The 25899-nt window shown below is 39.9% G+C and overlaps 1 protein-coding gene across 1 annotated transcript; it reads right to left on the bottom strand.

Moving 5' to 3' along the window:
• LOC122667564 (protein TIC 22-like, chloroplastic) lies at positions 1 to 20641 on the bottom strand. The gene is made up of 7 exons (XM_043863890.1): positions 19952 to 20641; positions 19527 to 19601; positions 13968 to 14024; positions 795 to 854; positions 625 to 705; positions 511 to 546; positions 1 to 408 (listed from the first exon to the last, which is right to left on the bottom strand). The coding sequence occupies exons 1-7, from the start codon at positions 20540 to 20542 to the stop codon at positions 307 to 309; spliced, it is 1002 nt and encodes a 333-aa protein (XP_043719825.1). The 5' UTR covers positions 20543 to 20641; the 3' UTR covers positions 1 to 306.
• Positions 20642 to 25899: the final 5258 nt, after the last annotated feature.

Here is a 25899-nt window from a genome sequence, read left to right as displayed (position 1 = left end):
GAGAAATAGAAAAAATGAAATGCTAATGCCATTTTTCTGAATAGATATGACATTTTAAAGAAGATGAAAACTGGTAGTAAGCACCTCCTTGATTCATGTTTGTAGTTCAGAAGGTCAGTTAATGTTTATGAAAATCAGATAAACTCAATATTGTACATGTATAACATTGTACCATTCGTTTTAAGAGAAAGTTACCCTACTCATAACCAAGCTGGTAAGTCTTCCCTTATGTTTCACGTATACTATTGGGCTTGAAATAAACCTTGATAAGCTTCACCGATCAGACAAGTCCACGAATACTAGTGCCTACCCCATTGCAGTAAGCTTCTCTTGTGTCGGAAGATCAACTGAAATGTCAAAACCAGGTGGAATGAAAACAACATCCTCCCACTTTGATTTAGAACCCTCCTGCAAAATTCATGTCAGCTCAGCAGCACATACAATTTTATTTTTTTAAATAAAAAAAAAAAAAAAAAACTAAGGGAAACAAATCTCATGCAACCCTTTCACCTTCATTCCTTGTATTATTTCCTCAAGAACAGCAACCTACAAGAGAGGATCAAAATGCAATGTTAGAGTAGTCCCAATTCCTCCTCGTAAACTAAAGAGGCAGTAAAGACCAACCTGTATATCTCCCTGTTTGAAGGCTGGGTTTAATTGATTTTGCTGTCTAGAAGCTCGTAGTAGTGAGTTCTCTAGGTCCTCCTTTAAAAGTATGGAGAGGAAGAGGAAATTTACTTGTATATTCATGATTAAGAAAAATAGCATATGAAAAAGCTACTTTATCAACTAACCTTTCTGAAGAAAACTGGACGATACTTCTTGTTTTGGCTTTGCAAAATAAGGCTCCGTGACTGAAATACATGTCAGAACAGGGTTATCACGATCTTTAACACATTAACAATGAACAAGTTAAATCAACTGCATAATATATAATGCCAACATTGATATCAGATTCTCCAAGTTCCTTTTTTTTTACCTCATCATAATTCAAATTCTTATAGAATTTTCTTACTTTTTCCTTGTTAATAAAACACAACTGGAAGATGCAACAAGTATTAAAGAATAATTTCACATTTTTAAATTGGCATGAACTATAGTAGGCAAAGAGACACAAGCTATGACATTAAAATATTAAGAAATGTATCAGTATATTGATCAGGATCCCATTATTTGATATGCTTTGATTCTAGAAATAAAGCATCATAAGTACCGCGGGGGGGGGGGGGGGACAATGGGAGCACGTGCCCAGGCATCCAACATGGGGGTGGGGTGGTAATTTTGCCAACCCTGTGTCTGGGTGTACGGGTGCGCGACCAAGCAGCGTTCTTTTTCCCAATTTATAAATAAGTATGTCCTTTCTTGTAATTACATGATATTTTTCATATTATAAAGGGAAAATTACTTGGACACCCCCTAGACTATTGCCCGCTTTCTTAATATCCCTCCTTTTTCAAAACCTTACTTGAACACCCCCTGCATTTTATCATTTCTTTCAAGTAGGTCCTGTCCGTTAGTCAGTCACCGTTTAGTGATGACGTCATGGATTAGAAAAATTCTAAATACCTAAACTACCCTTTAAGGGTAGTGAAGAGACCCTTTTACCCTCCTTCTTCTTCTTCTTCCTGAAAACCACATGGTGGGTAATAAGGGTAAGATAACTACCTGGAAACACAGCATTTTCTGTAGAAAACCTAGGACCTGTAACCAGTAACTTTAGAGAGGAGAAAAGAGAGGAGAAGATGGAAGAAGAATAGATTGTAATCCTCGAGTGATCTTATTGATCAGACAAGCCCCCTATTTATAATAACTGAAAAGATAAAATAGGACAGAATTGCCCCTAATCTAGTCTAGCCGACTCTATTAGAAGAGTAGGCAGTACATAATGAAATAATAAGTAAATAACCTAAAAGGACCAGAATACCCCCCCCCCACGATATTCTGGTGTACATTATTCAACATTTTCTATTTAATCTGTGTAGAAGTCTTCACAGTCTTCAGTGCTAGCTCCCACAAAATTCAGAAATGGAGAAAGATGGAGCTCTGTATCGGGTTCGGGGGGGCAGATCAAAGCTCAAGGCTGGGTTTTGAATTTAATTCTAGAAATGGAGAGAGAGAGAGGGAAAAACAAATTTTAGAAAGAGATAGAAACAGTAGACAGAGACGAAGCCGATTTAAAGCAAAAACAAGAGAGATAAGCAAAAGCATTTCGTTTTTCTCTCTAGACTTCATAAAATCTGTCTCTTATTTTCGTTGCAGAGGAAGAAAGCGAAACAACGAACTACTCAACGGCTCTTCTCTCTCTTTCTCTCTCTTGCTGTTGTAGTTTCTCTCTCTAAATCTAGCGATCAAAAGGAACCAATTGGAAAGTGGAAATAGGAGATTGTGTATAGGAGAAACCCTAATCTTCAAGTGGTTGAAGATTTGGGGATTTTGTTGCATTCGGATTTCGGATGTGAGTGTCAGATCTGTCAATGGCTGATTTTTACGGCGATAGTGTTACTCCAGCAACGCCAGAGTTGAGTTACAGCGGTGGTGTTGGCAATGGCCGTTCGGTGGTGAATGATGGTGTTGTTCCAGCGGCGTCGCCGATGCCGATTGCTCCATTGACCATTTCAGGATCGTTTAAGGAAGGGAAGACAACTTTTTACTTGTTCTTTTGCAGACAAGGATCGAGAATTAAATTCACACTCAGCCTTGGCTGGGTTTTGGATTTAGAGGTTAGGGGTGAGGGTAAAAAGGACATTTCCATTTAAACACTAACAACAGACTAACACCGTCAGGTTTCAGGGGGTGTCCAAGTAATTTTCCCTATTACAAAAGATACCCCTTCCCACAATTAGAGAGAACTGTATTCTGTTCTGTCTAATCGTGGGCTGTTTTCTCCACTCTCTCCTCTCCTCTTTCTTTCTTCTTCTCTTCATGCTCAGGTACCGATTTCAGGTTCTAATACTATCACATGGTATCAGAGCATTGATTTCAGTACCTGCAGTTCTCTTTCGTTGTTTTGAGTGATTGTTAGGGTTTTCCCCTATGTAATGGTATGCAGCCACCTATGCTGTTTTTGTTTAGTAAAATTCTAGTTCTTAAACATGCACAATTAGGGTTTCTTCAAATACTGCTGTAGTGATTATTGGAGCAGTTGTGATCTATGTTTTATGAAGAAGAACTCTACTTTGTGATGCTATTCATTTGCACAAGGGTTTGTTGTTTGGTTACCTGCACAGGAGGTTTTTCTCCATGTGCATGAAGGTTTGATCATCCTGAGGTATTTTTGGTGCTGTTGATACATTCTCCTCCTCCGGTAAGAAGAATATTATTGTGAGTACAGTATTGAAGACTGATCTTATTCTTTCTGTGTCTTGGACCAGATTTCCTCAATTCTTGCAACAACAACTCAGCCTTATCCCAACTAACTGGGGACGGCTACATGGATTCCTGCCCTCCAATCAGTTCTATTCGAGGTCATACTTGATACAAGACCTAAGCTATGCATGTATTTCCTCACCACTTCTCCTAAGGTCATTTTAGGTCTGCCTCTAGTTCTTTTAGTTCCTTCAATCTGAATCAACCATTCCTCCGTACTGGAGCATCCAAAGGCCTCTGTTGAACATGGCCATGCCACCTCAACCGACTTTCTCATAGCTCCCAAATCAGCTCTAACATGATCATTCCTTACTTTATCCTTCCTAGTTTTGCTACTCATCCATCTCAACATCCCCTTCTCTGCTACATTGAGTTAATCCATATGATGCTTCTTAACTACCCAACATCTCGCACCATATATCATAGCTGGTCATATGATTGTCCTATAAAATTTTCCTTTTAAGTTTTAAAGGAATACGCCAATCACACAACCCTCCGGATGCACCTCTCCACTCTATCCATCCTATTTTGATTCTTTGTGAAACATTGTCCTTTATATCACCTTCTTTATTTATGATTGAGCCCAGACACCTAAGATAATCACTTTGCGAAATCTCCCTCTCATCAATTTTTACCACCTCGTTATCCGTTCTTAGTCAGGTGGCATCCCTTCTCTTCCTTCTGATTTAGACCTTCCTATTGTTGTTACAAAGGGAAAGAGAGTTTACACTAATCCTATAGCCCAGTTTATTCCCTATGACGCTCTCTCCTATAGGTGTTGCTTTTTTTGTTGCCCTCTCTTCAGTTTCCATTCCAAAGAATGTCACTGAGGCTATGTCTGACCCAAAGTGGAAGAAAGGTATGTCTTAGGCAATGATGGCTCTCGAGAAAAACTGTACTTGAAAATTGGTAGATCTTCCCAAGGGAAGACTTTCAGTTGGATGCAGGTGGGTTTACACAATCAAGTAGCGGTTAGATGGTGCGGTTGAGAGGTACAAGGCAAGGTTGGTGGCCAAAGGGTACAGTTAAGCATATGGGATTGACTCTCAATAGATATTTGCCCTTGTGGCTAAAGCATAATTCTATAAAGGTTCTCTTATCATTGGCGGCCAATAGGGATTGACTATTATATTAGTTAAATATGAAGAATGCATTTCCATGGTGACTTGGAAGAGGAAGTGTACATGCAAACTCCAACCGGCTTCAAGTTCTCTTCAACTGAAGGGAGAGTATGTCTTCTCAAGAAGGCACTATACAGTCTCAAACAGTCCTCAAAAGCACGGTTTGAGTAGTTCAGGCAGGCTATTCTAAAGAATGGGTATTCCCAGAGTCAAGCTAACCACACTTGATTGGACTGGTTCAGTTTCTGACAGACGCTCTACATCTGGATACTATACATTTGTAGGTGGCAACTTGGTTACATGGAGGAGTATAAAACAGCCGATTGTAGCTCGATCAATTGCAAAGGCAGAATTTAGAGCTATGGCTCATGGAGTATGTGAACTTCTATGGTTGAGAAGGCTAGTCCAAGAGTTGGGGTTTGACACTGAGGCCCCCATGCATCTCTATTGTGATAACAAGGCTGACATTAGCATAGCTCACAATCCTATACAACATGACCGGACGAAGCACATAGAGGTGGATAGACACTTCATCAAGGAGAAGATTGACTCTAGCTACATATGTACCCCTTTTGTAAGGACTGGATCAGTTGGCAGATATCTTAGCAAAGGGGCTCATTCATCATCAGTTTAGTACCCTGTTGTGCAAGCTGGGAATGTATGACATTTATTCTCCAGCTTGAGGGGGAGTGTTAGAGTTATGTATCAAATTTAGGTCTAATGAAGGGAAAGGCTAGACAGATTAGGAGAAGAAGGGTGATTGCTGAAACTGTAAAGTACTTACTTGAACACTGATCTTCAATGGCAGCAGCTTTGAAGATGAACAATGGGGTCTCCCGATCTTCACGATGCAAGGAGTCGATTGAAGGTCCACCAATCCCTTCCACCTTGATAAACCCACAAGGATGCAACACTCTCAAGGAGCAACAGCAGCAACAAAGGCAACAAGCATAAAGCTGAGTTTTTATTAATCAAATTCGTATTCAATGCTGGCCTCCCTTACAAACTTATATAGAAGACTCAAATATAGACTTAGACACTAAAAAGGAAAGGTCTAATCCTACCCCTAACCTATTAGTTAGCTTAAACTGACTAGGAAACTAAAATAGACTCAAAATAGAGTCCTAATCCAGCCCAAATAAACAACTAAAAGAAAAACTAATAAAATCACTTAAATTGAACCATTGGTTGAACCGGTTCAATTTAAAACATTAAAAACATGAAAATAAACTGAGTATAGGGCTAATCCCGTATGCAACCTATTTACCCATATTTTAGGCCCATAAAAGTGGTCTATTACTTTAGAAACCCATGGGATCAAAGGCCCAACATGTATGTAACCCAACCCTAGACTTATTCCTAATAAAAGAAGCCCAGTTTGGTGATAAATCTGCATCAACTCTCCCCAGCTTGAAAAAATTCGTCTTCGAATTTTGCAGTGATGAGGGGGAATCAACATGTGATCAGCAGCTTTGACCATCCCCAAACAGAATTCCGGTGAAGCAGGAACATTAGGAATATAGTCTTCAAGGCGTGGAGCTCTCTCTTCGAAGAACCATGGTGGCATAACAAACTCTATGTGTTCTACCTCTGAATCAGCACCAACTGTGAATGCCCTATCCATAAAGTCTTCAGTGTTAGCAACCTTCTCATCTAATACTTGAGATACAAGCTCCACCTCTTCAAAAACTGCATCTTGAATGTCGATGATTTCTTGTGGAGTGTACTCAACCACCACTTCATCTTCCATGTCCTCAGCCTTGTCTACTTTGCTCTCTTAAGCAGTTTCTTCTACCATTGTGTTTTAGACCTCCACATCAATTTGATGGCTGAGCTTCTCAACCGTGATCTCAACTACTGGTGCAGCTTGGTCTACTTGAATTTCTTTAGCTATAAGTTCTTGAATCTCTTCAACAAAAACCGCCTTAGTAGAATCTTTTGTTGGGGCATCTGCCATTGGTGAAGCTTCAAGCATAGTCGATGCCACTTGCGTTTGGGTTGACATGTTCGGCATTCCCTGTGGCTGTACAGTCGATGTGGTCACCTTTGGTTTTAACCCTTTTAGAGTAAAACAATGGTATAGACGGTGTCGATCAGGTAGGACACACGAGTTGTTTTCAGGTTCAATCCAACCTTGTCACTCGTCCAACCAATTACAACCTACTGCAATAACGCTCCATGGAGATGGTACCGGCTGACACCAAGCACCGTCAGAGTATGAGGAACGCTCAAATTCAACAAAGACTTGACTTGTAGGCATGATGCAAATCTCTCCTGACTGGGACAACATATCCACCACGGATTGTGAAATAATGTTGTTACGTCGTCTCTCATCAACAATTAATATGGATGTGCTCCCATAGGGTAGACGAACTCGGGTCTTAAAAACGAATGGAGGTGGGTCCTTCGAGGCTTGGTTGGAGCTTCCCTCCGCCATAACTCTGATACCACTTAATGTAGTCCTAGGTAGGAGTAATCCCACTAGGAGTCAGGGTAATGGGGTCACACACAAGGGCTGGCCAATTGCGCCAGGGTTTAGTAATTTAGGGCAAAACTAGGGTTAGGGTTGGATGTTGGGAAAGGGGTTTATAGGGTATTAATGGGCAGATCTAGGGGGTCAATATGGTATAAAAAGGTTAGGGTTTGGATGAGTTTTGAAATTCTGCAATTTTGGGCAGAATTGAATTTTAGGGTTTTGGGTTTGGGTTTTAATGGAGCAAGAAGACGAAGGGGTTAGAGTGGGAGTTTGGGGCTGAAACTTGGATCGAGTGTGTCGGGAGGGATGAGAGGGATGTTTGATGGGAGTTTGGGGCTGGTCTGATGGCTGGATGTGGGTTGCTTAGAATTTAAGCTAAGGATCGAATGGGGTAGTTGCAGGTTTAATGGAGGTTAGAGTTTAGTGGATGAAGGGGGGGTATGGATTAGGTCTAATGAAGGGAAAGGCTGGACAGATTAGGAGAAGAAGGGTGATTGCTGAAACTGTAAAGTACTTACTTGAACACTGATCTTCAATGGCAGCAGCTTTGAAGATGAACAATGGGGTCTCCCGATCTTCATGATGCATGGAGATAAGTAGCAGCCCTCCCGATCTTCCCGATGCAAGGAGTCGATTGAAGATCCACCAATCCCTTCCACCTTGATAAACCCACAAGGATGCAACACTCTCAAGGAGCAATAGCAGCAACAAAGGCAGCAAGCATAAAGCTGAGTTTTTATTAATCAAATTCGTATTCAATGCTGGCCTCCCTTACAAACTTATATAGAAGACTCAAAAATAGACTTAGACACTAAAAAGGAAAGGTCCAATCCTATCCCTAACCTATTAGCTAACTTAAACTGACTAGGAAACTGAAATAGACTCGAAATAGACTCAAAATAGAGTCCTAATCCAGCCCAACTAAACAACTAATAAAATCACTTAAATTGAACCATTGGTTGAACCAGTTCAATTTAAAACATTAAAAACATGAAAATAAACTAAGTATAAGGCTAATCCCGTATGCAACCTATTTACCCATATTTTAGGCCCATAAAAGTGGCCTATTACATTAGAAACCCATGGGATTAAAGGCCCAACATGTATGTAACCCAACCCTAGACTTATTCCTAATAAAAGAAGCCCAGTTTGGTAATAAATCTGCATCAGAAACACTGGATTACTTGCAATATAAATAGCGGCTTGATTATCACAAAACATCTTCATAGGTTAAGCGACAAGAAATCCCAACTCCTGAAATAATGATTTTACCCACATCAACTCAGTTGTAGTATGTGTCATTGCTCAATATTCAGCCTCACCACTCGATCGAGCAACAATAGTTTGTTCCTTTCTTTTCCAGGTGACTATATTACCACCCACAAAAGTACAATAATCGGTAGTAGAACGCCTATCATCATCACCACTAGCCTAATCAGCATAAAAAAACTCAACCAGATTAACATTCCGATTAGGCCGATAAATAAGACCCTTACTAGGAGCACTTTTTAGATATCACAACACACAGCAAGCAGCATCCCAGTGAATTTTCTTTGGATGTTGCATAAACTGACTAATTACTCCAACAGCAAAGGATATATTTGAGCGAGTGACAGTAAGATAAATGAGTTTTCCAACTATCTTCTATAACGATGAACATCTATAAAATCCGCACACACAATGGACCCAAGCTTTTGATGGGAATCCATTGGAGTATCTGCTACTTTGGAAGCAAGCATTCCAGTGTTAGTCAGAAGGTCAAGGACATTTTTCCTTTGAGATACGCTAACATCTTTCTTACTTTGCAAAACTTCAATACTAAAGAAGTACTTGAGAACACCCAAGTCTTTCATCTAAAAATGTTGATAAAGATGTGATTTAACTTGAGCAATACTGGAAGCATCATTACCTAATATAATAATATCATACACAGACTACAAACACCACCTTTGAACTCTGACGACGAACGAAAGCGGAATGATCAGAATAATACTATGAGAACCCATCCTGAGTGACAATGGAGCTGAACTTATCAAACCATGCTCTTGGAGATTGTTTCAACCTATACATTGCCTTACGAAGCTTGCAAACCTTGGCAGAATTCTCCCCCTGAGCAACATGCCCTAGAGGTTGCTCCATATAAACCTCCTTTTGAAGATCACTATAGAGAAACGCATTTTTGATATCCATCTCATATAATGGCCAGTCAAAATTAACATTTAGAGAAATAAGAATACAACCTTAATTCAGGTCGGCAACAGGCGAGAAAGTCTCAAAGTAATCAACATCATAAGTTTGAGTATAGCCTTTAGCAACCAATCGGGCCTTAAGCTGCTCAACAGAACCATCTAGATGGTATTTGATAGTATAAACCCACCGACACTTAACAAGATCCTTCCCAGTAGGTAATGAAACCGGAGTCAAGTATTCTAGATAATAAAGCATCCATCTCAGTATCCATGGCAGCCTCCAACCAGGGTGAGAAAAAGCCTCATGGTGGGTTTTAGGCACAAAATTAGTAGATAAAGCAGAAGCAAGTAGGTGATAGTGGGACAAAAGATGAGAAATGGAAACATACTGCTCAATAGGATAAATAGTTAAGGATTTGTGGGATTGGTGAGTATAGGAGTGAGTACCTTTACGGACAGCGACTGGTAAGTTGATGGAGCCCTCTACATCAGAATCAGATTGTCGGGAGGAGCGGCGTTTGCTATAGTAGATGGCAGGTCCGGAACACTACTAGTTACAGCGGTAGTCAGGACAGTGAGGGCTGGTACAGTAGTAGTGGTGGATGGTAAGGTCGGTGGTCGACGTCGACGATGGTGATAGACCTGATGAACCGGTTGAGGTGATGGGATGGGAATGGTCACAGGTACGGGAGGATCTAGAAGATCTTCATTGTACACTATGGACGGTATTGAAAAACGAGAAACATAAGGAGTATTTTCAAAAAAGGTGCCATCAGCACTAATAAACAGTTAATTAGAAACCGGATGAAAACATTTATACCCTTTCTGGGTCCAAGAGTAACCAAGAAAAATGCATTTAATAGACCTAGGAAATAGTTTATCAATGGCAGGTTGAAGAATGTGAACGAAACACACGTAGCCAAAAACACATGGTGGGGAGGTAAATAAGGAACTAACAAGCTAAAGAATAGAAAAAGGAATTTTATTATTTAAAACAGAGAACGGCAAACGATTAATAAAGTAATAAGCAGTATGGATGGCATCACACCAAAAACGTTTGGGGACATTCATATGGAGCATAATAGACCAGGCCACTTCCATTAAGTGCCTATTTTTGCATTCAGCAACTCCATTTTGTTGTAGAGTGAGTATACTCAAGAACATTATCAAAACGAAAAAAAATTTATGGATGTGTCAAACTAAGTTTTATTTCCCGATAAAAGTTTGCTAATGCAGTAAGAACTGAACTCCGGTCTTTCAACAGAAAAACCCAAGTGGAACGGGAATAATCGCCCATAAAACTAACAAATAAGAAAGTACTAACCTATTATGAACTCAACATGGACCCAAAATGTCAGAATGTACTAAAGAAAACAATGAAGAACTTCTAGGATTATAGGCAGGAAAGGAAGCACAGTGATGTTTGCCCAGTTCATAGACTTCACATTCCAGACGAGATGTAGACCTGCAACTAGGAACCATTAATTGGAGTTTAGGTAGAGATGGGTGACCAAGGCGTAGATGCCATTGCATGGTAGATGGTATTGTAGTAGATGTAGTAGCAGTAGAAGGTCCTGTGCCATCCATGTAATACAGCCCACCGCGATCAAGCCCTCCACCAATCATCTTCCTTGTTTGAAAGTCCTCCAATACATAGTAAGAAGGATAAATGGTTACCAAACAGTTAAGAGACTTAGTAAGTTGACTGACGGATAAAAGACTTAAAGGTAATTTAAGAACATGAAGAACAAGAGAGAAGGTCATGGTCTCATGGAGGAAGTTGGAGAAATAGTTCCATGACCAGCTACCTGAGTAGAGGACCCATCAGCAAGGATAACATTGGAAGAGGTTTGAACTTGCTTTATTGAAGAAAACAAACTTGACTTACCAGTCATGTGATACAAAGCACCCAAATCACCATGAAGTAGAGGAAGGATAATAAGCAGAGTTACCTTTATAGGCTAAGGTGGCTGTCGAGGTGGAGGCACTGAGGCAGATGCAACTTCAAGTTGTTGAAGGCGTTTGACTAGCTGGTTGTAATCATCACGAGACACGGATGATGAAGTACTAGAACTTTGATTCATATCACCAGTAGATTTCTTAGTAGTAGTATCAGTCATGACTGTATTGGCTAGTTCATTCGTCCACTCAGGTTTTCCATGCTTAGCCCAACAGGTATCCACGGTATGATTCGGTTTGCCACAATAAGAACATTGGCGGGAAGACTTGTCAACGGTTTGAGGACTTGTACCTCGTCCACTAGCACCACGACTATGGCCTCTAGATTAGCCACGACCATGTCCTCGCCCATGATTGGCAACAAAGGTTGAGTTGTCCTTGGGTGTATCATTAGTTTTGGATGGATTGGCCAGACGATTAATACGAGAAAAGATTTAATTGATAGAAGGAACCTTTTTCCCCTGTAAGTAACTAACTCTTCACAAACTGGTAGTCAAGATGTAGTCCAACTAAAAATTTTGCAACAGGAACCCGGCTCTTTATTGTTTCAATTGATCTAGATTGGTAGTTAGGGACTGATGTATCTGAAGTTCTTCAAATATGCCCTTATACCTGGCAAAATATTCATTCAAGGATTTATCTCCCTGTTGGAAAGTAAAAAAGTTCCTCATTGAGATTATACATGTGGGAGATATTCCTTTCTCGAGAGAAACTTTCACGCAAATCATTCCAAATATCCTTAGCAAGTGAGTGAAACATCACATTGGATGCAATAGTAGGTTCAACATTGTTCCATAACTATACCTTGATAATAGAATTTTTACGCATCCACTCATCATGAGCTGTGATTGTGGCAGGATCCTTAGGATCACGATCAAGAGGATCATCTATAATGTATTTTAGTTTTCCCTTGGCATGAATGTAAGCTTGCACTGCCTAGGCCCATAATAGATAATTTGAAACTCCGGAGAGTGTAATAGTAGTAATCTGAACTTGGACATTGTCCGTTGGTGGCTTATGATCAGCCATAGGTAGTAGCAACAGCAGTATGTCAATCAGCTCTTGGATAGAACCAGATTAGGATTTGAAACAACCCAAAAATAGCAGTAGTGTACTTGGCAAGTAGCAATGTGAGGTCTTAATAACCTAAAATCAGCAGTAGCACTGTCGGCAGTGGCAATATTAGGGTTTAAGAACCCTAAAGTAGCTGCAATAATCACAATAACAGTAGTAGCACACTCAGCAGTATCGATATTAGGGTTTGTGAACCCAAATCAGTAGCAATAACACAATCGGCAGGGGGGAATATCAATTCAAGGGTTTACCAACCCCAAAGTCAGCCGAAATAGATAGCCGAGTGTTGTTCTGGGAAAAGGAAAACATAACCAAAAAGATCTCACCAGAAAAATTGGATTGATTGGAGAAATAAAACCCTAACGAGGGTTCTGTAGAATAAGAACAGAAATACCTTGTAGAAAAGGTCTTCAGTCTTCAACAATGACCCACTGACTGGATCAGAAATAGATATATCAATAGTCTTCAAGAAGAAATCGTAGAAATAGCCTTCAAGAAGAAACCGCAGCTTGAATGGATAATCTCTAATCGATCTTGCACATCAGGTAAGTAGTAGAACTAGGGTTTAATGTGTAGTATTATGCAGCATAGGGTGCTGCACCTCTTTAAGAACTTGAAAAGACCTTCAAACCAGAATCGCAGAGTAACAACCAACTAATGGTTGTGCTCCGATACCATGTAACAGAATGCACCACTAGGGAACCAGAACCGAGAGAAGAAGAGAGGAGAGCTGTCAAGGAGGATCGAACTTGACAGCCTCCCTCAAACTGCTCGCATTTATGTGAAATAAATTACAAATCCTAGTTACAATAGGAAAATAGAAACAAAACAGGAATTAGAACTAGGACTTGGTGACTGACTCGAACTAGGACTAAGGAACTCTGCTATAACCAAAATAGAAGACAAACATAAGGGGGGAATCTCAATCAGAATAATGGAATATTGTAATCGAGATTACCCTTCTCCCTATGAGCTCAATACACTTCAACAGTTACATTTAAAAAAGACAAGAAAAGTAAAAAGTCTGTAAAAAAAATCAACAGCTATCATTGAAAATGAGGAGCCGAATAGAACAATAAAATACAATAAATAAAGACATGGGAGCTTTACAGTTGGTCAAGGTAGATGGTCAACTATCAGGCAGACAACAGATAAGCCACTCCACACACAAGGCTACAAACATTAAATACAACTTTCAGAACCTGAATCCACCTGAACTGGAGAACTGGAATGACCCAAATGGCACACTATCTACTATTTAGGCATTCTGGTCATTTCAGAATTCAGACAACTAAGATCATAAGGTAAGAATTGCAGCCACATCTCCAGAAAATTCATTCAGTTCTTGTCAATGATCTGTTGGATTTTTGCTGTTGAACTAATCTAAATGCTGCTCATTCATTCCTCCCAAACATCACCCCAAACAAAACCTATTGTGTTGCAATTCCTTCTTTTTCTTTCTTCAGTCTCACCCAAGGTTCAAAATTTCAGATTTAGGTGGAATTTGAAACCGATATAATTTGGTCAAAGTTTGGAAATTTCGACATGTAATTTCCGGTAGTCAATTTGTTTCAACCCTTGTTGAAACCGAAATATTTCACCCATGGTCTCAGCACAAACTTCTTTAATTTTCCATTGCGACACTGTTTAAGTAATGCTGGCACCAGTCAAGTTTCTAGCGCAAATGCCATAAGCAGTATACCTTTAGACATCAGAGCATATACCAAGTAGATCCTACCAAAATATTATTAAGATACTACATAGAAAAGTGTCAATGAGAACCTGGAAAACTGGAACCCCAGAGAAGCCATCCTCAGAAAATCCAGCTTTTTTCCTCTCCTACAACACAAAGCACATCAAATATCTTAACAAGAAAATATTTCCCAGATGCAATTGAATGATCAAATGAAAACAACTGAGACATGCTCCATAAAAATACATTTGAAGCAAACATTATCTAGTTTTGCCCTAATTGAACAAAAAAATACAGAGACCAAATTCATAGGAGAAAAAAAAAATCACCTAGAGCATTGTGAATTTTTCAAACCCACCAACCAGAAGAAAAAAAAAAGCCAGAAACTAAATTTGCAACATGCATCTGAAGTGATAGGAATTCAAGCAATTCTACACATGCAAGTATGAGACTTAAATTCTATTGAGTAACTCAGAAATAGTATTCTACTTTATATAACCTCAATCACAGTGTTTGTCAATTTACTTGAGGCTCACAAGGTAAATATAGAATGTTGCGTCGAAGACATTGGATGGTATATCTTTCATGCAAAATTCAACCTCAAAAAGAAACAGCAAATGAATCTAAGAGTAGATAAGCATTTCTTGTACTCAGCTGAATAGTTATCAAACATTTGGGCATTTATGCATGACATTCTAGGAAAAACATTGAGACACTGCACAGTTTTCATCATGAAGTTGTGCAAGCACCATGATTTTGACCTTAAAAACACTGTCCACCAAGGAGAAACTAGAGAAGAAGAAGATGCTACTGGAGAAGGGACCGAAATGTAAATGAAATAGATAATAATAAGAAGGCCACAAACTCCCAGAGAACAACATTTACTCCACAAAACAGCTATTGAATTTTTAGATTTAAGGTCATACATTCACTGTTTTTTTTGGGGGGGGGGGGGGGGAAATTGTACCTCCCCTGAGGTATCACGTAATTACAAAAACACCTGTCAGTTTTAAGAAATTTCGCGTGCCCCCTACTTTTCTAAAAAATTAACACATGCCCCCATTCCGTTAGTGTAAGACTAACAATGTTAAAATCAATGGGTAGTGACAAAAGGACCCTTGCAAGAAAAAAGAGAAAAAACCTGCAACTCATCTTCCCCAAATCGTTTGGGTTTGAAAAAAGGGAAGATGAGTTGGGCTTCCCTGTCTGTCTCCTCCAGCAATGCTATCAACGACATCCTCACCGGCGGCGCCTCCTCTTCCCCTGCTCCACTCCCGCTGCCGGTGACGATGTCGTTGATACATATAAATGGTATATGAGTACAGAACTGTTTCTGCAAATCTGAGATAAGTAATTAAATACACCAGTTTGGTACATAGTTCGAGATCTCGCCGAGTTTCTCGGTTTTTGGAAAAGCCGAGACGAGACTGCCCGCGAGTCTCAAAAGTGCAATATCTCGGCGATCTCGGTTTGAATCTTGGTTTCGACCCATTTTTTTAAGGGAAAATTACATGATTAGCTACTTTTGGGTTTTCATTTACAAAACTGTCCACTCCATGTTTGAGTTAACAAAAATAGACAAAAACAAGTTAAGGTTTACAAAATCGGACAAAATAGTGTCTCTTCCTCCCTCACTTACTTTTTTAGACATTTTTACCCTGCCATTGCCTTCTCGTCTAGGCATCCTGGGTAATCACAGGAAAGGGAAGGGAGGGGCGGGTTTGGAGTAGCAGAGAATGGCGGTGGCAGGGATAGGGGTGGGGTTGCAGGGAACGGACGATGCCTGGACGAGAAGGCAATGGCAGGGGTAAAAATGTCTAAAAAAGTAATTTTGGGAGGGAGAGGCACTATTTTGTCCAGTTTTGTAAACCTTAACTTGTTTTTGTCTATTTTTGTTAACTCAATCATAGAGTGGACAGGTTTGTAAATGAAAACCCAAAAGTAGCTAATTATGTAATTTTCCCTTTTTTTAACCCACCTACCACTTAAATACCTTACCTAACTCTACAAAACTCGACATATCTCGGCGAGATCTCGGATCTCGGGTCCAGATCTCAGGTTGACCCAAAGTTGAGGCTTCGAGTTGGAAAAAAAAAAATGCACTAACTCGACAAGATCTCGACTCGTCTCGGTTTTTCCAAGAGCCGAGTTGGTACCAAGACCCGAGTTTTAGTACCTTGGTTTGGTAATGGAGCAATTTCACAATATTCCAATGGTTGCAGACACTTCATGATTGTCAAGAGACATTGTTCCAACATGACGGAGAAAGCCTGAAGGACTCCGTTCCACCTGAGACATCAGCAGGGAAACATCAACTCAATCCAACAAAAACTAGGCAAAACAAAACTTAGGCCTACCAACCACATCACACAAAATCTCATTTTGAATAAAACCAGGAAAGATAATCTCCGATGATGTAAGAACTCTTTTTGCCCCTTCCTTTGCCAAGTAATCGGCAATAGGATTCGCTTCTCTGAAACAATGTGATATCTTCGATGAGAAGAAATTTTGCGGAAAAAAAGCCATTCTTAAAGCACAAACCAAGGAACCTGCATTGCTTTGATTAAAAGGACCACCGCTACAGAGTCACTCTCAATCCAAAGGTTCTGAATTCCAAGAGTCAGAGCCTTGAAAGTTGAAAATGCCATGTAATAAACCTGAAAATTCTGCCTCAAAGTTTGATTTAACACCTAGGAAGATTTGGAAGGAGGAAATAACTCTACCCTGAACGTCCTGGAAGACTCTACCAGCACCAGCTCCCCCTGGATAACTAAGGGAGCACCCATCAATGTTCAATTTAGTCCAATTCATCTTCGGTTTACACCAGAAAATTTCGGTGATCCGACGAGGGCGAGAAGGGATGACAAATAACCCCAACCGTCTGCAACAAAATAAGTCAGCCACCAAGGAAACCGTCCCTAACACCGATGGGCACAACTCTCTCAAATCTCGCACAATCCTGCGAAGAATAATATCGGATGGAAGAGAGATACCTTCATAACGCCTAGCATTCCTTTCCAACCAAATATTGTAAGGATTTAAAATCAAACCAGCCAACCAGAGGCCTTTCAATGATACGAGGCGAGCTTTGCTCTTCCACCATTGAAGTACATCCACTAAGGAAGATGGAGACTGCCATGCAAAACCAAAGAAATGTAAGAAACAGTCCCAAAGATTTTTAGCAAAGCCACATTTTCCAAACAACAACGGCACATCTCAACTCAACTCAGTCTTATCCCAACTAAATGGGGTAGTCTAAATGGATCTTTTTTCGCCAATCAGCTCTATTCAAAGCCATACTTGTTACTAGTCCTAAACAATGCATATCTTTCCTCACCACTTCTCCAGAGTCATTTAGACCTACCCTTGACTCTTTTAGTTCCTTCGATCTGAATCAAATCACTCCTCCCAACTGGAGCAATCAAAGGCCTCTGTTGTACATGTTCATGCCACATCAAACGACTGTCTCGCAACTCATGTATTGGAGCTACTTCTAAATTAGCTCGAATTTGTTTATTCCTTGTTTTATCTTTTCTAGTATTACTACTCATCCACCTCAACATCTTCATTTCAACTACACTAAGTTTATTTATATGTTGTTCCTTTACTGCCCAACATTCAACTCAATCCATCATTGCGAGTTGTATGACTATCCTATAAAATTTCCCTTTGAGTTTTAAAAGAATACTTTGATCACACAACACTCTGTACAACACCCCCCCCCCCTCCACTTCATCCACCGTATATAACTCTTTGTACAACACCATCCTCTATTTCGCCTCCTTTATTTATGATTTAAACTAGGTACCTAAAATTTTTAACTTGCGGTATCTCCCTATCATCAATTTTCACCCCCCACTTTCAGTCCTATTATTACTAAAGTACACCATACACTCTGTTTTTGTTTTACTCATCTTAATTCTTAAAATCGTTTGATTCCAAGGTTGATCTCCAAAATTTTAACTTTGCATTTATCCCTAGTGTTAATCCATCGACCAAAACAATATCATCAGCAAAAAGCATACACCAAGGTATTTGATCTTGAATGTCTCTAGTCAGTTCATCAATGATTACCGCAAACAAATATGGGCTTAGAGCTGATACTTAATGTAATCCATTTGTAATTGTATTCATTTCCTCCCCTCCCCCGGGCTCTTATACTAACCGTTATACATATCTTTAACTATGTCCACATACTTACTAGAAACACTCTTGTTCTCTAACACTTGCCAAACTAATTTTGTAGAGACTCTATCATAAGCTTTTTCTGAATCAACAAAGACCATATGGAGATCCTTCTTACATTCTATAAATCGTAAGTCGTAACATTAGCCCTCCAAGTAAAGTTCAATAGCTTTTGTAGTTGATCTTCCTGGCATAAAATCAAAACAGTTATCCACAAAATTAATTTCTTGTCTCAGGTGGGTTTCAATTATTTTCTCCAAAATTTCATAGTATGCTCATAAGTTTTAATCCTCTACAGTTTTCTTGGTAGACAGGATCATAACTTTTTTAAACTTCAGAATCTTGAAGATAATTATTTCTTTTAACAGACTATTTCCATCTCTCTCCAATCAAGGGAAAGAAAACAGTAAACATTGAGATTTAACCTGTCCTAGGATCTTCGATAAGTAGGATAGTTTTATTGAGATAACAACCTCCAAAAGCCCACCATATTGTACAAGGCTTTAAGCTGCACAGAGGAAATAGATGGTCAGCCCCAGTGCTATAATGAAATGATACCAGTTAGCTCTTGACACAAACAGACTGCAGCCCCTAAGAAAAATCTTGAGATCAAAGGTTCAATGCTTGATCTAGAAGGAAGGAAAGAAGAGGACAAAAACCTAGAGGTACTCAAAACTAACCCATTTTTACAAATAAAAGATAAAAAAAAAAAAAAGAGAAGTTTTCATGACGGTCACAATCAAAAAAGCAACTTTTAGGTAGAAGAGATAAACTGAGCTACAAGGAGGGAGACACCCCATGACTTGACTTGGTATACCTGGAATCAACAAATGACATTGGAAACTTCTTGGTTATGTACTGAATGTGAAAATCTATAGGATAGCTGTATGCTGTGTAGTATCAACGATTTCCATAGAAGGCGGTGAATAATCGCTTGAGCAGTTAAGTATATCAGTGCAAACAGTTTGCTTCAAAGGAAGCAGTTTGTCCTCGTAACAAAAGTGGCCTACCAAATATTATCAGCATGATACTTTCAAAACAGAAAATAGTCAAAAGTACTGAAGAACATATATGCTTGTTCTTTAGATAAACACCATTGGGTGGTACCCCAGTCACAAAGGATGCAATCATGCAACTCGAAAAAGAGTATGACTTTTAGCAGAATACACTCAAAATAACAATAGGAAATCAATCAAATATCTAGGCAAAACAATAAAGTCCTACTTCAATAAACATTTTAATCAGGATGAGATTATCTAAATACTCAATTCCTCCATTTTAAGTATATCAACATTTACAGGAAGAATTTATGATTTTTCCAATATCGTGTTTTCTTAAAATGTGTTGGCACAATCACTTTCTTCTATTTATCACGATAATTCAAATCCAAAAGGGCACAAAGGCAAATGCTTCATTTCCTAATCAAACCATTACTAAACCTGGTCATGCTAAGAACCACTCACCTTTAGTGCATTCTTGATTTGAGAAGAATCAGGTATGAACCTAAAGGCAACGCCGTCAACCTTCAGCTGGAAAACCTGCAGTCCCCATCTCTAGTTAGACTATTATGCAGAAACTATCCCTATCTCTGTCATTCGCTTATTAAAACTTCTCATAGGGAAGAAATTCATGAACCAACAAATTAAGCATGTAATCAAGGATAAAGTACAGAAAACGCAGCAGCCATGACTGCAACGGCTATACAACGAACCATTTAGGCCTTGAAGTAGAATGGTCTTAGTGCATATCTACCAGCAAATTCTCAACCAAGTTTATCATGATTTACCCTGAACACTGCAAGCAAGTAAAGCCTCTACATCTAAAATCTCAATTTATAGCATAAAAATAAGTATAGCAGAAGAAAAAAACAGCAATTATAGAATCTCACCTTGTTGAGAGCAACAGCAACGACTCTCGAGCCCCCGCGCATCCCAGGGTCCATAGACTTCATTTGCTCCAGAAGTGCTTCAGCGTCTTCCTTCTTGAAGCAAAAGAGACCAAGGGATTTCCCCGTCCTAACGCCTGAAACCAGCACGAATTCTTCAGCAGAGTTGCTAAGGGCATAGACGGGAACACCAGATAAACGCTCTTCAATGGCTTCGGTAGACATGGCGAGGTCGAACCGATGAATGGGTTCAGAAAGAGTCTCATTCTGTGCAGAAACCCGAGCCCAAACTGGGTTTTTTCCGGAAGACGGTGAAGTAGAAACAAAACCAGAAATGCCAGTTTGGAAAGCCCGTTTCGCTTGGTTTCCGAGATTTTCCAAGGCTAACTCGAGATGGGTCTTCAAGGAAGATGGATTAGGATTGGAAAAAGGGAAATTGGGCTGTTTTTGCTGTTGTTGACTGATGGAGTCCGTGATGTGCTGTAGGAAACCAGAGCAATGGTTTCGAATGTCAATGAAGGTTTGTTGAAGACTTGGCTTCGCTTGATTGGCATCAGATGAAATCTCTGGTTGCTTGAACTTGGGAAACTGCATTGTTTTCTTGAAGCAGAGACCGAAGGTTTTAGCTATCCAGTTTCAGGGGTTCAGCGATGACTGTTCCTCACTTCCTCGTTATCTTGTGAGGAGAGTGAGCGCAGGTTCCCTACTCCCCTGCAAACAGGTTCTTTTTCTTGTAGAAGTGCATTTACCAAATTACCCCAAAGATTCTTTTTCCTTCCGTCTAGGTGAACGTGCAATTTATAAGGATCAAGATTCTCTGTAGTATCGGCGGGGTGGCAGTGCACATCCAATGACACAGCAGAGCTCATGTGGCACACATGGCCTCTGCTGTGCCGTCGGATGTGCACTGCCACCTCGTCGGGTACTGCAGAGGATTTTACTTCTTTTTTTTGGTAGAACATCGTCTCACTCTCACGATTTGGATCCTCTTCTGCCGAGCTGCCAGGCAGGACCGTGCTGCCAAGACACAGTGAGGCGGGGAATGACCACCTTACCCCTGCTCGGGCAAGGGGCTCGGGCAGGGATAAGGCAATCATTCCTCGCCTTGCTGTGTCTCGGCAGCTCGGCAATAGAGGATCTGGATCCCTCACTCTCACGTTTTGAAAAATCGTCCTATATGGCCAAATCCAAGGTCGATACTCCAGTCGGAAAATTCGGGACCCTTAACTATATGGGTACCTATGGAAAAGGATTTTGTCCAACCATGGCAAGAGCTAGACGGTCCAGTCTGGGTACCCTATCTCAACCTAGACAGGGCTTTCCTTGCTAGAGAGTCAATCAAGCCATTACTTTCTTTGAAATGTGGCTAAAGGAGCAATACTTGAAATATGTTGATAGGTGGAGGATGTAATTTACAACTGGGAATGATTGAGACTATTCTATGTAGGGGAGGCTTTGTAATGTAAGAGATGAGATCCTTACTGTCTGATTCCACTTCAATTCTATCAATACAATCACTCAAAACTTGTAAAATACCACTTTTGATTGTCATGCCTTTCCCAATCAGAATAACATCAAATTTAGTAGGCCCTAAAATTGCAGTTATTGGCCTCCCTTATGGTTTCAAATGATAAATCCCAAGCCACTGATGGGCTTATCCTTGAGTAAGGATGCATCACCATTAAGCTTATAATGGTTTATTTGTGGGGGACACCATCGACATGAATTTTTATCACCTGCGGTTCCCCTACTTGGTACTGTTCCTTAGTGCCTTGAATAAAAGGGGGTGGACCTCACCCCGGGCAATGTGTTCGGTCAGGGGGTGGAATGGTCATTTCAGCCCCCCTATGAGAGGAACCGCACAACCGTACCGGTCAACGAACCTCAGGGGATAAAGGTCCCCATCAACATAGGACATGGTTCTCCATTGTCGGATGAACTGTGGTACTCGGCAGTTGTTCATTCGTATGAAAAATTCAAATGTAGTCTATTGAGCATGATTAATAATCTCACCTAGGTTCCAAGATTTTCCAATGAATATAAACTCGTTGCACGTCCGCCAAAGGTCCCATGAGATGAAACTACATAGAGTCATGTATCTGCACCATTCATGTTTTCCATGAACTGATAAGGCTTCCCACCCTTGAGTCCACATCTTAATAGGAAGGTCCACTAGTTGGTGCAATGTAGGCTAAAGGAATACCGAACCACACAGTTTTCACTTAGCTATAGAAAAACATATCGTGTTCAATATTTTCCATCAGGGCTCCACACCGCTGGCATTGTGGATCAAGCGAGATTCATCGTTGAAACAAAGTTGCTCAGATTGCTAGATTTCCAACGTAAGTTTTCCAGAGAATTGTTGGAGAAAACTAGGCTTGAGTCTTCAGGGTGCGTTATAGAGTCACTTTCCTTAAGACGTAATTCAACCCTACTCCAAGATGCAAATAGGTTGTTGACGGCCTTGGAGTTGCCTGATCTAGTTTGGGTCTTGAAAAATGTTCAAAAATGGATTTCTGATTTAAATATCTCCCCCACCATTCCATCCCTGGTTATAACCGATAACTGTGATGATTTGTCAATTTCTTTTTTGTCTTTAAACATACCCCTTCTTAACTTCCCTGTTTTAATATGTGCAGGATACTCTAGAACAGGACTAACTACAACTGGATGGTCCTATGTCTTTTTGATAGATGGCAGACTAAAGTTTTTTGATATAGGAACTCTCCCTAACACTGCAAAGTTAGTAGCTGTTCATTTTACGATCCGCAGAGGCTATGATCAAGAGGCTTGCATTGGGTTGAAGATTAAAGAAGTGTGGGTGGATCACAAGTTGGTTACTGATACTCTTCCATCTCCAACCAAATGCTCGTGGCCGTGGTTTTTGTTTACAGATTTTCTATATATATCTAACCATACCCAAGGTGTAAAGTTTACTATGGATTGTGATAGGTTCTGTCTAACTTTAGTTAGAAATATGGCTAGAAATGCCTGCTCGGGAACAGTTACAGGCGATGTAATTTATTGTCCTACTTAATCTATCTTTTCCTTTCTCATCAAAAAACAAAAAAAAAAATAGGTTGCTGACGAATCGTCTCCCAGGATACAATGAAACCCAACGTTTTTGTTGATTATCTTGACTATGGATTGCATAAACAGAATCAAGATTGATGCCAGAAAGGAAAACAAAAAAGCTAGTAGCAGAAAACACCCGACACCTGTTCCCAATAGATAAACCTTTTCTTATTTGAATCTGGATCGTTAGATCGTCAATGTATGATCTAAACCATCCAAAACATAACAATGCTAAGTGTGTGCACCACTAACACATCTACAACCTCCACACGCATGTGCGCATACAGAAAAATGTCCTCGCACATACACAGTAACAAGTCCTTTTTATTAATGTAAATGATGCATAACACTTCACTAACTATACCCAAGAAATCTTCTTCACTTGTCCGACGTGGGACTATTTCCAAACCTATTATGTTGAAAATACTTCAACATAGAAAAGTCTTTTATCTTAGGCAAGGTATTGCAATTCCAAATTTTATTCCACAAACTAGGAGATCGATCCAAATTAGTGCTACCACCCCAAGATATGGAAGCTCTTTAAGTTTGTCTATTGTTCACCATATTGCAAAGCAAATGATAGACCGACTTCACACTAAATTGATCATTCTTGGCTCTTTCCCATTGCAACGTGTTTTCCTTTGGAAACAAGGATAGGGGGATCCGAATAACAGCTCTCTGGTCATCAATGTGAAAGGTAGATTCGATGAGATCAGTGTTCCATCTCCTGTTTGGCTGATCAATAATATCCGCAGCCCAAGTAAGTGGGAAATTTGGGGGATGTAGATTAAATCCTGGGGTATAAGGCACCCAATTGTCATCCCAACGTCTGATTTGAACTTCAGTTTCCATCTGCCAAATCAAACCAACATCAAGAACTTTGCACCCTTCAAGTATTGTTCGCCACACCTAGGAGAGTTAGAGACCTTAGAACCCATTGGAGCATGCATAAATCAGTGTTGGGATAGTATATGACTTCATTAATATAGAGAGAGAATTGGATTTCAGTAGAGTCTCCTTGTCTGCTTGGGAGAGAGATTGGTGTTTCCATGATTGAAATAAGTGAAGAGATTTATCATTTATATCATGGAATACCTGAACTTTAGATACTTCAAAATCTGATGGAAGACCAAGATACGTTTGAGGGCCATCTCCATAGGGGATTTTCAGCACACGAAAGAACCACCTCTTGAATCTCGTTGTCGTGTTTCACCTGAAAGTGAGTGAGGATTTCTTCAAATTTATGGCATGACCACTTGCTTGACAGAAGAGATCAAGGCAATCTTTGAGGGAGGAGAGTTGGATGAGGTTGGCTTCCAACAACACGAGGCAATCATCTGCAGAAAACAGATGTATAATTGCAGACCCATGATTTTTAATTCTGATGACCCAAACCAAGCCATCATTTTCAGTATTGGAAATGATAGAGCTTAATGTTTTGGGAGCATAAAATGAATAGCGTCAACGACAAGGGATCCCCTTGACGGATCCCTCTTGTGGGTAAAACCTCTGCAAGTGGTACCATTGATGAGCAATTTGTAAGAGGATGATTTGATACATGGCATAACTAAGTGAACCTATTTAGTATAGAAACCGATCATCAATATCATTTGTTCAAAAAAATTTCAATCTTAACCTATCAAAGGCTTTTTTTCTTTTTCAACTTAATGGAAATTGGCATTTTCTTTCCTTTCTTTCTCTTCTTAATGCAATGGAGCACTTTGTGAGCAGTGTAAATGTTGTTTGAGATCTGCAACAAAGTCCGATTGTGCAACAACAATAATACATGGGAGAAGGGGGTAAAGGTAGTTAGCCATAATTTTGGTAATGAACTTAGTGACCACACTACACACTTATAGGCCTCACTTGATCAACCATTTCTAGTTGATTGATCAGAAAAATGTTAGGATGTTCGAAACTTGATTCTTCCACCCTTCTTATCTCAAAGTCCATCCGATTTGGTGTGAGAAAGATAAAGTAAAGTTGTTGGTACATCTTCGATGATAGGGAACTTGTAGCATATTCCATAATGTACATAGCTTTACCCCATTTCGCGGAGAGACTATTTCTTGAAACTCGAACCAGTGATCACTTGGTCACTATCAAGCAACCTTCCGGTTGCACTAAGATCAGACCAAAATATGTTTGAGGGCCATCTCCATAGGGGATTTTCAGCACACGAAAGAACCACCTCTTGAATCTTGTTGTCGTGTTTGACCTGAAAGTGAGTGAGGATTTCTTCAAATTTACAGCATGACCATTTGCTTGACAGAAGAGATCAAGGCAATCTTTGAGGGAGGAGAGTTGGATGAGGTTGGCTTCCAACAACAAGAGGCAATCATTTGCAGAAAACAGATGTATAATTGCAAACCCATGATTTTTAATTCTGATGACCTAAACCAAGCCATCATTTTTAGTATTGGAAATGATAGAGCTTAATGTTTTGGGAGCATAAAATGAATAGCGTCAACGACAAGGGATCCCCTTGACGGATCCCTCTTGTGGGTAAGACCTCTCTGCAAGTGGTACCATTGATGAGCAATTTGTAAGAGGATGATCTAATACATGGCATAATTAAGTGAACCTATTTAGTATAGAAATCAATCCTCAATATCATTTGTTCAAAAAAATTTCAATCTTAACCCTTTAAAGGCTTTTTTCTTTTTCAACTTAATGGAAATTAGCATTTTTTCCCCCTTCTTCCTCTTCTTAATGCAATGGAGCACTTCGTGAGCAGTGTAAATGTTGTCTTAGATCTGCAACAAAGTTCGATTGTGCAGTAACAATAATACATCAGAGAAGGGGGTGAAGGCAGTTAGCCATAATTTTGGTAACAAACTTAGTGACCACACTACACATTTATAGGCCTCACTGGA

The sequence above is a fragment of the Telopea speciosissima genome, chromosome 7 (genome assembly GCF_018873765.1).
Source record: "Telopea speciosissima isolate NSW1024214 ecotype Mountain lineage chromosome 7, Tspe_v1, whole genome shotgun sequence".
In the NCBI taxonomy this organism is placed as follows: Eukaryota; Viridiplantae; Streptophyta; class Magnoliopsida; order Proteales; family Proteaceae; genus Telopea; species Telopea speciosissima.
The sequence above is the reverse complement of the archived record's forward strand: the minus strand, read 5'-3'. Positions and strand labels throughout refer to the sequence as shown.